The 12371-nt window shown below is 43.7% G+C and overlaps 1 protein-coding gene across 1 annotated transcript; it reads right to left on the bottom strand.

Annotated features, from left to right (window-relative positions):
• Positions 1-2038: 2038 nt before the first annotated feature.
• Positions 2039-2734, bottom strand: LOC110734771. The gene is made up of 2 exons (XM_021914921.1): positions 2272-2734; positions 2039-2175 (listed from the first exon to the last, which is right to left on the bottom strand). The coding sequence occupies exons 1-2, from the start codon at positions 2732-2734 to the stop codon at positions 2039-2041; spliced, it is 600 nt and encodes a 199-aa protein (XP_021770613.1).
• Positions 2735-12371: the final 9637 nt, after the last annotated feature.

Genomic DNA, 12371 nt, shown 5'->3' with positions numbered 1-12371 from the left:
GGAATCTAAGACCAACCAGCATGTCCTGAATGAACTCCTAACTAATAGAGTCATAAGCTTTCCTTAGATCCACCTTTATAGTACACCTAGGGGCCTTCTGCTTATCATTATAGTCTTTTAGAACATCCTGACAAATTAGCACATTATCCAGGATAGATCTACCAGCTACAAAGGCACTCTAAACCTCACTAATTAAACTAGGAAACACTTCCTTAAGTCTAACACAAATCATTTTAGAAATGATCTTATACAGCACATTACAACATGTAATAGGCCTAAATTGACTAACCTTAGTTGCATTCTAAACATTAGGGAACATGGTGAGCACAATGGCATTAATCTGTTTCAACAAGCTTCCTTGTTGAAAGAAATTTAACATAGCTTCAGTAATATCTCCTCCCACAATGTGCCAGGTTACTTTGAAAAACTTACTAGAAAACCCATCTGGCCTAGGGGCTTTATTCTCATCAATATCCCATAGGACCTTCTTAACATCAGCAGTTGTGAAAGGTCTACAAATAGAGATGCCCTGCTCCTCACTTAATATCTCACCCATGCTCAGAACACCTTGATGCACCTTCTTGTCCATGACCCTAGAAGATCCCAACAATTTCTTATAGAATTCAAAAAAAGCCTCAACAATCTCCTCAGGCTTCTAAGACATCCTACCATCCTCCCACTGAATATTGCAAATGCTGTTTTGCAGTCTCCTTTTCCTCAGACATGCATGAAAATAAGCAGAGTTTACATCCCCATTTCTAAGCCAATGAAGCTTTGCTTTTTGCTTCAAGAATTGTTATTTCCTACTATGAGCTACAGCATACTTATTCCTAACTTCATGCTCTTGAGCAATCAACCTCTCATTTACAGGATCAAGGTTCAGTTGAGCTTGCACCTTAATCAACTCAGCCTCCAAAGAGACATCATCACTTATAACCGAAGAGAAATGCTTCTTGTTAAAGGCTTTAAGAGCATCTTTGACCAACTTGAGCTTCTTTACAACAGAAAACATGGGAGTGCCCTGAATATGGCAATTCCGGCTATCAGCAACCATGTTCAGAAATCCAGGATATTCAGTCCACATGTTGAATAACTTGAAAGGTCTTTTAGCAGAACCAACATCTCTCAAGATATTAACCACACAAGGACAATGATCCATAAGACCCTCAGGTAAAAAGACTGTGCTAGCATTCTGAAACCTGTCTAGCCAGGCTACATTTCCAAGCACTCGATCTATTCTTTAACGCACTCTTCCAGCCCCAAACTGCTTATTATTCCAAGTGTAGAAAAGACCATCAGTTCTGACCTCCCACAGATTATTATGTCTAATGCAAGACCTGAATCTTTCAACTTCAGTCAAGGTCACAAGGGAACCAACTCTATCTTCAAGGTTTAAAGCATTATTGAAATCACCACACATTACCCAAGGATCAACTAGATTATTCCCAACCTGACCTAAATGGTTCCATAGACACTCCCTGCCTACCTAATCATTAACCCCATACACCATTGAGCAATAGAACCACACTCCTGAAGCAATATGCACAACTTTGACATGAATCACCTACATCTCTATTCTTATCACATCAACATTGAAAATCTCAGGCCTCCAAATGATCCAAATTCTTCCATGACCACCCTTGCCATAACTGGCTACAACAGACCATTCATTATACAGACTAGTGAAGACCCTCTCAAACTTAGCAGCCTTCACTTTGGTTTCCAGGAGCCCAAACAAACCTATCTCATGATTTCTAAGAAAAGACAGAACATCACTAGTTCCTCCATGCTTGTTCAGACCACTTATGTTCCAAAATCTCCACTTATTCATGAGGGATATAGGAGAAATCTCCACCCCCATCACCACCATACAATACCTTTTCATTTCTCAATCTTAGGCTACTTGTTTTTCCATTCCCGGTCTCACCTACCAACTCCTCCACCAGCAATTCAAACTATTCTGAATCTGAACATCAAATCCATTGTCCTGCTCCACCCTAGATTGATGATTCCTCCTATCTTGATGTTTCTAGACATTCTAGTGCTTTTCCAAGGGGTTGCCTAGCATAGAATCCTTATTCGTACTCCTAGCATCCTGCTCTCCTGCTCTAACCATCCCCATAGACATCTTACCTTTATCAGGTCTAGTCCTGGGACCAAGCTTTTGCACTGGATCTGTCACAGCATTCTGCACAGGATTTTGCACAGGTTTTTACATAGGTCTCCACACTTTCTGAGCCTTCTAAAATCTTTTCCTCTGGTGCTTATCACTGTCCATTCTCTCATTAGGACATTGCTCAGCCATATGACCCATTCCATAGCAATTAGAACATCTAATTGGCCTCCATTCAAACACCACCTTCTGAGAGACTTTAGCTCCATTCTCATCAAGGAATTCAATAGAGTCAGGCAAATCACCGTTAATCTGCACCTCAATTAGCACACGAGCATACTCAATTAAGTCCTTTGTTGCAGTGGCTCTATCCATTTTAATTACCTTCCCAATCAACCCACTAAGTTTCATCAGAGCATTAAGGCCGCAAAACCGGAGATTTAACCTTGGAAACCGCACCCATATTGGTACTGAATCCAGTTTTTCCTCTAGAAAATTAATGCCAGACCTCCACCTCTTCAAAATGACTAGTTTCCTATCAAAAGCAATAAGACCTGCTTCAATAGCCTTTTCCCTACCATTCAGATTCTTGAAATGCACAACAAACACACCATTCGCCATTAAAAAAATTTTATCAACACCATACGTCCCCAAACTCGTTTAATAAAACCTTGAAACATTGACCATGGGGGTTTAGAGCACAACACATAGCAAACAACAGTTGAGTTCCAAAATTCAATTTCTTCAGCTATATCTTTGAATTTATCTCTCTTGGTCGAGCCCAACCCCAAAACATTCCCACTAGACCCAAAATTACTACCCCGCAAACAGAGCAAGCAGGAATTGGGGAAGAATTCAGAGAATGGTGAGACCTAGAAAACTCAGGACTCAAACCAGAATTGCAAATCATCATAATAGGGGTAGGGTTCACAATCATTAACATCATCAAAATCATCGATATTCTCATTACTACCCAAATTTCCAGGTTTTGGAACATACCCAGAAATAGAGCCATTCACCAAAACAGGGGAAGAAATTACCTATAACCACTAATTGAGCTCAAAACGATGCTGAGCCTTGACTTCTTCAGGGACCTCATTAAGGGGATATCATCAACTCCATCAAGCCAACTTCCAACCGAAACCACTTCCGTCACTTCTTGGTCCTCAACCGCCTTCTTGCATGATCTAAGCTTATACCGCTGCTTCTTCTTGGATTTAGAGGAGGATTTTGAGTCAGAATTCTTCTTTGCTTTCCTTTTCTTAAAATTAGCCATTAAAGTTAGTACATTAAATGCATTAAATATGAAAGCAACAAAGATTTTCTCTCTCTAGATTTTCCCACTTGAGGAGTTTCATCTAAGTCAGGTGCCCAGGTCAGAGAATAATCAAGCAGATGCTCTTTCAAAACTGGCATCATCCGCCTCCTGTGATACACCTCGATTAGTGTTTTGGGAAATTATGGAAAAAAAAGGTATTGAAGAAGATCCCATTGGAGTCCTAAACCGAAGTTCAACCTGAAAGGATGGCATCCTGGCTTATCTGACAAACGACATTTTGCCGGATACTTAGCTAAAGATGGTTGCAATGAAAAAATGTGCGGCCAACTTTAAAATCCATAATGGAGAGCTTTTCAAGAACACTTATTTGCAACCTTTCTTGAAATGCATCACCCTAGAAAAGGGGCAAGAGGTTCTAGCGGATCTACACTCAGGTTTTTGTGCATCACACATAGGCGGCAGGTCTCTAGCAAAAAAGGCCTGGCGACAAGGCTATTTTTGGCCCACTCTTGAGGAAAACGCTATGGAATAGGTAAAGAAATGTAACAAGTGTCAAAGATTTGGCAAATTTATACACCGTCCGACTACTGATCTGACGGTCATTCATAGCCCAGTGCCATTCACCAAATGGGGCATGGAAATTCAGGGATCGTATACGGCTGCTATAGAAGGACAGCGATATATTTTAGTTGTTGTTGAGTACTTAACTAAATGGCTAGAAGCAGAGGCGGTTAAAGGCATAAAGACAAAGGATGTAATCTCCTTCATCTGGAGAAATATTATCACCCTGTTTGGGATACCTATGTGTATGGTCTTTGACAATGGCCCTCAGTTTGAGACGCCTGCTCTCAAGAATTGGTTGGGAGATCAAGAGATCTCTCAATGCTTTGCATCAGTCGGACGTCCCCAAGCAAACGGCCAGGTTGAAGCCTTCAATAAGCTTATCTCAGACGGCATTAAGAACAAAATTAAAAGAGCTGGTGGTTTAAGAGCAGATGAGTTGCCTCATGTCCTATGGGCCATCAGAACAATAGATAAGGGGTAACCGGTGAAACCCCATTTCTCATGGTTTATGGTGCTGAAGTTGTCTTGCCTATTGAACATTATGAGCCGACTCTTCGAGTCATGCTTTATGGAAAAGAGGCTAACTGGCAGGCTATGCGGCTAGCATCAGACTCACTCCCGGAACGCAGGGGCAACACCGCCTTGCGTCATGAGATTTACCGTCTGAGAATGACAAGAGCCTACAATAAAAGAGTACACAAGTGGCCTTTAAAAGTAAGGGAATTTGTGTTACGGAAAATGGAGGAAACTGGTAGGGCAAATGAGCAAGAAAAGTTGACTCCTAATTGGGAAGGTCCCTACCGGATATATGAGGAAGTGAGAGGTGGCACCTACTACCTAGAAACCCCAGACGACAGGCAGCTAGCCAGAACTAGGAATGTAGACAACTTGAAAAAGTACTACTTTTAGGACTTCTAAAATTTTGTAAATAAAGTTTATCAATGAAAAATTGTTCTTTTTTGCAATCATATTTATTGCTTTCTGTATAAATACCGTTTGTGCAATGTACAAATGGATTTTATAGAATATTTACGTCTGCTCCAACATAAGTAGATATAAGCTAAGTCCAAAAACTTAGTAGCTATGGGTTGTTCCGTTTAGAACACTCTGATGAGGCCAATGGCCAGATGATATCAACAACCGTTTGCTCCAACATGAATAGGGAACTGGTGACGCCCATTCGGGTGAATACGTCGCAGAGAGCATTACCTATTCGGGTGGCACATTGCTCTATACACTTAAAAACAATCGTCCCTACCGATTGTCTGGATTAAGACAACTCGCAACCATTTGAATGATCAAGTGAGACCTGGATAACATAGGTTACTGCCTATTCAGTAATAAACAATTACCGGTAATCATCATGGTTGGATATAACCTATTTTTGCCCAAAAGCACTACAAACAGTTAAATTTGAAGATCTAAGCTAGGCCAGAAACTTAACTGCTAGAACCTTGCTCGTTTAAAACCACTTCACACGGCCAGTTGCCGATTGCTATCAAACGATAATTCGTCTACTCCGACAACAAAACATTTGGCGAAGCCCATCCAGGTGAATTCGTCGTAGAAAACAATTGGCAACGACAGGTTAACCCCATGAGGATTAACTCATAGCCGGTTGACCTAAATAATCTAAGATGGAACCTAGATGGCATAGCTGTTGGGTTTCGTAGTGTCTAACACTACGCGGAAGAGAAACCCGCCCAAGATCCGCCCCAATAATTAAAGCAATAAAGCATGCATAAACATCATTAAACAATAATTAAGAAAAGGTATAAAGAAGTAATACCCTTGAAATGTGCTTTGCTCGTAAACCGAGTTCTTACATTAAAGCTGAAAGCCTCACAAGCGTGACGGCCTCCAACGACTCGTACCCACGACCCGACCCGAACGATCTTCGCCTCAAGTGTTAGTCGAGACTTGACCAAGTATAAAACTAGAGTTTTACGAACTTAAAGGTTTTCTCAATAATAAGAGATGCCTTTTTCAGATCCACTCAAGTTGATTTCCAAATGCTTAATCATGGGGTATTTATAGGGAAATGCAACTTATTTTTCCCATTCATGATCAATGTGGGATAGTTGCATTTTTCACTAATTCATTTAATTCAAAAAATTAATTATAAAACAATGCAATCAACAATCAACAAGTGGCATGAGGAGAGGAGAGGTTAGGTGAGGACCATAACCATGGGGGGGTACCATTGCCTCGCTCCCCAAGGCATGGCTCTAAGCCTTGGTCCCCACTCTCCTCAAACCGGCATCAACAAACGGGTGAGCTGGCTGCCAACCTTGTTGGCCAGCATGCACTGCCACCCAAGCACAGCTAGCACAGCCAGCACGCATTAGCTAACACAGCAAACACACACCAGCCAGCACGCCTAGCACATGCGTGCTGCTAGCGAGCCACGCATGCTGCTAGCTGTTGGGCGCTGGGCGAGGCCTCGCTGCTTGCTGCTACTGCTTTGCGATGCTCCTAGCTTGCTGCTCGCTGCTTGCAACTTGGTGCTGCCATGCGAAGGCACGCACACAAGCAAGCAAGCACAGCGTGCTGTTGCTGCGATGGCATGCACGCACACGCACACACGCACAGGCCTAGCAATGCGATGGTGTTGTGCTATGCGTAGGCACGCACGCAAGCACGCATGGTGCTGCGATGGTGCTGCCATACGCCTAGAGCTAGCGATGCACATACACACGCAAGTTCCTAGCTTTCCGATGGTGTGATGTACGCCTAGCACGCAAGTTGCGCCTAGCATGCACGGTGCGTCCAGCACACATGGTGCGCCTAGCACTCATGGTGCGTCTAGGCTTGCGCCTAGCCATGCAAGGTGCATGATAGCTTGAGCTAGCCTAGCGTCCACATGGCTACGCCATTGTGATGCTACGGCTACGCTCGAACTTGTTGCTTGTTGATTTTGCGACGCACGATCTCGACGCTCTAGGTTCGATATCCGACGTCTGAGTTCGTAATACTCTAGTGACTCATCAAATCCTTCCGATTGATTCGTCGGTTAGGATGGGAAGTTCGTTTAAGTTCGACCCGAAGGGTTAAGACAAGACAAAGTTGTAGTATTAATTGTTCACTAATATTACAGATCGGAAGCGGCCTCTACCCAGGCATTTCGATCACTTGATCTCACTAAAGAATTAACTTCCTGATAATTCTGAACCCTCTACCAATAATACACTTGTTGGAAGGACACCATTCCTTTCAATATCCCACTTATCCTTCCGAACAAGAGTGCATATAAAGTATAGTCTATTTCCTATGTCGCTTAATGTCTCTTCGTGAACTATAAGGTAAGAATAATCGTCATCCTTATTACGTCCAGAAGTGTTTCTCAATCTCCAAGTTCGACTGTCAATAAGCTGATGATTTCTAAAATCCATCTGAGCACAGCCATGCATTTTCACAATCTCACTCTTCGAGCGGCCTTGTAAACAACAAAGACATATTCCCTATTGTTGATAGGGGGACATTCCCAGTCTTGTACTATAAGCTTCTCTTACTAAGAGTACCTAATCTCCTGAGTGTTCTTGTTATAATCCCTAGTTACGGCGGACGTTTGACAACATCAAAGAGACTAGTACTTAAACAAGAGAACTTCACAATACTCATGGTCGAGGAAATAGGTTCCGATAGCTATAGTAAGAAATGTACTTATGACGTTTTAAATCTCTTAAAGTACTCTCATAGGTCGATCTGGTGCAGTTCTAAACTAGCACCTGTGCAAATGATTTATGACTACTATGTCCTTGCAGCACAAGAAACGATGCTATAAATCATACTACACACTAATCTCTAGTGGTCATAATCGTCCATCGGTTAAATGACCTCGATTAGGGATAATTTTCGATTTAAATACTCAATGTTCACTTAACAGGTTTTTCTTTATCCAAGACATGGTCTTGATACCCTGTTTTGAATATTCTCATAAATCGAATGGACTCATTATTTTATTCTAAACCACAATTAAATAGCAATGGAGTGAATAGTAATTTTGCATGAAAATTAATTACTCCATAAATGAAAGGTTTCTACATAGTGTTTTAATTAAGACATCTAGTTTAATTAAAACACATGTGTTTAGGGTATAAATACCCCTAGACTCGTGGCTCTATAAAGGCTTGCCACGTGTCAAGCTTGCAACGGTCAGCAAGGGTCCAATCCCTTTGCGACACGTGTTATTGTACCCTAATTGAGGTACAGCTCTCCCCTACTATAAATAGTAAGGGGCAGACCTCATTAATGGGGATCGAAAATATATTTTCCAACAACCAACCTAACACAAAACCCATTGCAAAACGCTCTCAAATCGAGAAGCATTTATTGTTCTTTGTACCTCTTTTAAGAAAGATTCTAACTTAATCTTCAGAGGCGGAACTCCCACCCCCCAGCCGGAGTCTCCGTTATTTGTGCAGGTACAAGCGAAGGAAGGAGCATACTAGGAAATTGTTACTCTCCCGTAGGACACATAAAAAACCCCCATACATCTGGCGCCGTCTGCGGGGAAAGTACTTTCGACTTCAGAACCTATATTGTCGGGGAAAGGTAGCCAACCTACTGGTGAGGCTGAGGTGCACTCAGACCAAGATACAGCAGACAACTATGAGGTTGAGACTTATACAGTCGCTGATGGTTCTTTAAGGACCAAGCATACCCGTTCCAAAGACAAAAGGGAACGGGCAGAACTGCAGTCAGGACCTAGTCACCCCACCAGAGGTCCGCTTGGGCTAACCCCTGTTTTAGAAGGAGCCACTCTTGTCTCAAGAGACGAACTCATGAATATGATGATGAGTTTCAAAAGAGAAATCAAAGGCCTCCTAGATAAATCAGCCAGCCCCCGCAAGGGGCAGGCATAGGAAAGACGACTTGGGAAAAAGGCAGCCAAGGCGGTAAAAGATAGAGCACCTACTCCGCACCCAAAGACAAGGGTACCGGTTAGGTCCGTCGATATCTCAAAAATCTGCATTCCCATGGAGAAGACCAAAAAGCCCTTTCGGTACCTATAGCCGGATGGAACAAAGAAGGTGTACTCTGATGTTCGAACTCTCATCCAGGATAAAAAGATTCAGCAATGATCCGAGTCGGCATCGACGTCTACCTTCAAAGACAGTTTCCATATTACATTGGGGAAGCACTCGCGAACTAGTAAAGAGAGTCGGTCGACCGAGGTTTCCACTCAATCTGGCCCTCATATAATCCAACCGGCAGTGCATGGGTCACCATACATGCCCTTTGGATCCCCTTACTCGCAGCCGGCCCTGTTCGGGGGTCAGCAGCCACCCGTCCAGCCTATGGACTGGTAGCTCCGGCTGCTTAACCTTGGGGAACAGCCAACGACGTTCTCCAGGGAAATCACTGAGATGGCTCAGCCGTCAAAAATCAAAAATGTGTTGGTAGGGGCCTATGATGGCACCACCAACCTAGAAGATCACCTTATGGCATACACAAACCTGATGTATTTACAGGGTTTGGATGATGCCTCTTGGTGTAGGTGCTTCCCGGCAACGTTAAAAGGGATTGCTTAACGTTGGTTTGGTAACCTACCTGCCGGATGCATCAATAACTTTAGAACGTTGGCATACTAGTTCACGTCCAACTTCTCAATGAACATCCCGGCTAAAAAGACCAGCCTTGATTTGGGGGCAATACAGCAGGGGGACAAGGAAGGGCTCAAGTCATATGTCAGGCGCTTTAACCTGATGAGAATCCAAATCCAGGGATTTTCTGATGATGTCGCCTATACCGACTTCTTCAAAGGTTTAAAGGACAGGTCAACTTTTAAGTTTGACTTGTAAAGAAAGAGGGTCTCTACCCTTTATGAGGCATTTTTTGAAGGCAGAGGCTTACATACAAGAAATGGAACTTTGTGCTGTAAAACTCCCAATGGATTAAAAAAGATCTGATAGAAGAGAAAGCCGGCCTACTCAGCCGGCCAAAAGGGAAGAAAAGAAGCGAAAAGAAGTTTGGGCGGCAGAGCCGTCCGGTCAACCGTTCCAGAAGAGAAAGAGGTCGGATCCGTACGTCCCAAGGTACGAATTCACCAAGGATTGCGCCTCCATTCTCAAGGAGGTTAAAGACCGGTTAAATCTTGAAAAACCGACAGCAATGAAAAGTCCCGTGAGCAGCCGGAATAAAAGTAAATATTGTCATTTCCACGAAGAGATAGGCCATGACACTGAAGGCTGGTTTAGTCTTAGGCGGCTCTTTGACCGCCTTGCTGATGAAGTGGCTTTAAAATCTTACCTGCCCAAATCAAAGGGTCCTCCCAAGCAAGTCAAGGGACAACCTCCAAAGACACAGGTAACTCATTCTGACATTGATGAGGAAACCATCTTAACCATAGCCGGTTGATTTGCGGGTGGAGGTCCTACCATTCGGGGTACAAAGGATAACATAAGAAGACTGGTCAACTCAGTAGATGAGGGTCAGTTGTCTAAAAATCAATTCCCGAAGGTCAATATCTCTGAAAAGGACAGAGGAGAGGTCAGGCGGCCCCACGATGATCCCATAGTCATCGAATGTAAAATTGCCAATCAACGAGTTGGCCGGATCTTAATTGATACCGGGAGCTCGTCCGACCTCATAAGCTACCGGTGCTTAGAAAAGCTCAAGTACAAGCCCAGTAGCATGATACAGGCTCCATACCCTCTTGTTGGCTTTGGAGGAGGAGTAGCGCATCTGGTGGGGATGGTTGACCTACCCATCCGGTTTGGAGAGAAGGGGAAAGGCCGACATATGGTTGTCAAGTTTCTTGTTGTTGAGGAACTAACGGCCTACAACGTGATCATTGGTCGGTCAACCCTTAACATCTCCAATGCAGTGATCATCCCGTCTCTAATGCTGATTAAGTTCAAGAGGGATGATGGCACAGTCGGTTCCTTGAGTGGGGACCAAAAGACGGCGAGAGACTGTTACCTCTCAGACGTCAAACAAACATTGGTCACAGACGGTCAGGACAAGGATATAGTTGAACTTGACGAATGTGATCAAGAAGCACCGGCCCTGAAAGCAGCCGGTAAAAAGAGGAAGGCGGATGAAATGGCACCCGTCAAAGAGAAACAATAGCAATCACTGTCAGGGGAGAGGTCAGACGACCTTCGCCCCCAGCCGGCAGGAGAAATTATTAACATCATCTTGGATGACAGCCGGCCGGACAGGACCGTCAAAGTTGGGACAGTTTCTTTTGACAACTTAGGAACCAACTTGCTCCGATTGCTGAGAGAATTCAAAGATGTGTTTGCCATTGAAGTGGAAGAAATGTCGAGCGTAAGTCCGGATCTTGCTGTTCATAAACTCGATGTGGTTCCTAAAAAGAAGCCGATTAGGTAAAAGAAAATGAACCATGGCGAAGAAAGATCTCAGGCGGCAGCAGCTGAGGTCAAGAAGCTTTTAGATGCCAGTTTCATTCGGCAATGCTACTACCCGGATTGAGTAGCCAATGTTGTCCTTGTGAAGAAGTCGAATGGCACCTGGCGGATGTGTGTAGATTACACGGACTTAAACAGAGCTTGTCCGAAAGATAGTTACCCGCTTCCAGAGATTGACCACTGGGTAGACTTTACAGCCGGTCATGCTTAGATGAGCTTTATGGATGCCTATTTTGGCTTCCATCAGATACCTTTGTGGAAGAAAGACCAAGAAAAGACGGCTTTCGTCATAGATCAGGGTTTATACTGTTACACGGTGATGCCGTTTGGGTTGAAAAATGCGCCTGCTACCTTCCAATGAATGATAAACTCGGTCTTTTATGATCAGATTGGGAGAAATGTAGGGGCATACATTGATGACATGATAGTCAAATCCAAGCAGCAGGCGGATCATCTATCTAACCTCCGAGAAACCTTCACCACCCTCAGGCGGCATAAGGTCATGCTTAACCCAAAAAAGTGCGTCTTTGGTGTTGAGTCTAGAAAGTTTCTCGGATTTTTTGTTGACCAGAGAGGTATAGAGGCTAATCCAGACAAGGTACATGTGGTAATTGACATGCAGTCGCCTCGTACCGTCAGAGAGGCTCAAAAACTTACTGGTTGTCTAGCGGCATTGGGAAGATTCCTCAGCCGGTCAGGTGACAAGTGCCTTTATGTTTTTCAAGCAATCAAAAAGAGGTCCGGGTTTGAATGGGGTGAAGAGGTTGAGGCGGCATTCCAGAGGCTCAAGCAACACTTGGATTCTTTGCCAAGATTAGTGAGTCCCCTACCCCAAGAGGCTCTCTACATGTTCTTAACCGTCTCGGATTATTCCCTAAGTGCCGTCCTTTTTTCTTAGAGAGACGGCAAACAGCTCCCGGTTTACTTCATAAGCCACGTTCTCCGGAATGCTGAACTTCGATATCGCATGATTGAAAAGTTTGGTCTTGCTTTATACAAAGCGGTCAAACGATAGAAACCTTATTTCTTGGCTCATCCG

The sequence above is a fragment of the Chenopodium quinoa genome, unplaced genomic scaffold (genome assembly GCF_001683475.1).
Source record: "Chenopodium quinoa cultivar QQ74 unplaced genomic scaffold, ASM168347v1, whole genome shotgun sequence".
NCBI lineage: Eukaryota > Viridiplantae > Streptophyta > Magnoliopsida > Caryophyllales > Amaranthaceae > Chenopodium > Chenopodium quinoa.
This window is presented reverse-complemented; position numbering and strand designations above follow the sequence as displayed.

Coding starts and splice junctions, on each gene's coding strand:
- LOC110734771 (XM_021914921.1), bottom strand. CDS start 2,734: ATGGCGAATGGTGTGTTTGTTGTGCATTTCAAGAATCTGAATGGTAGG. Junction 2,176..2,271: donor TCCTAATGAGAGAATGGACA/GTGATAAGCACC, acceptor ATGCTGTGACAG/ATCCAGTGCAAAAGCTTGGT.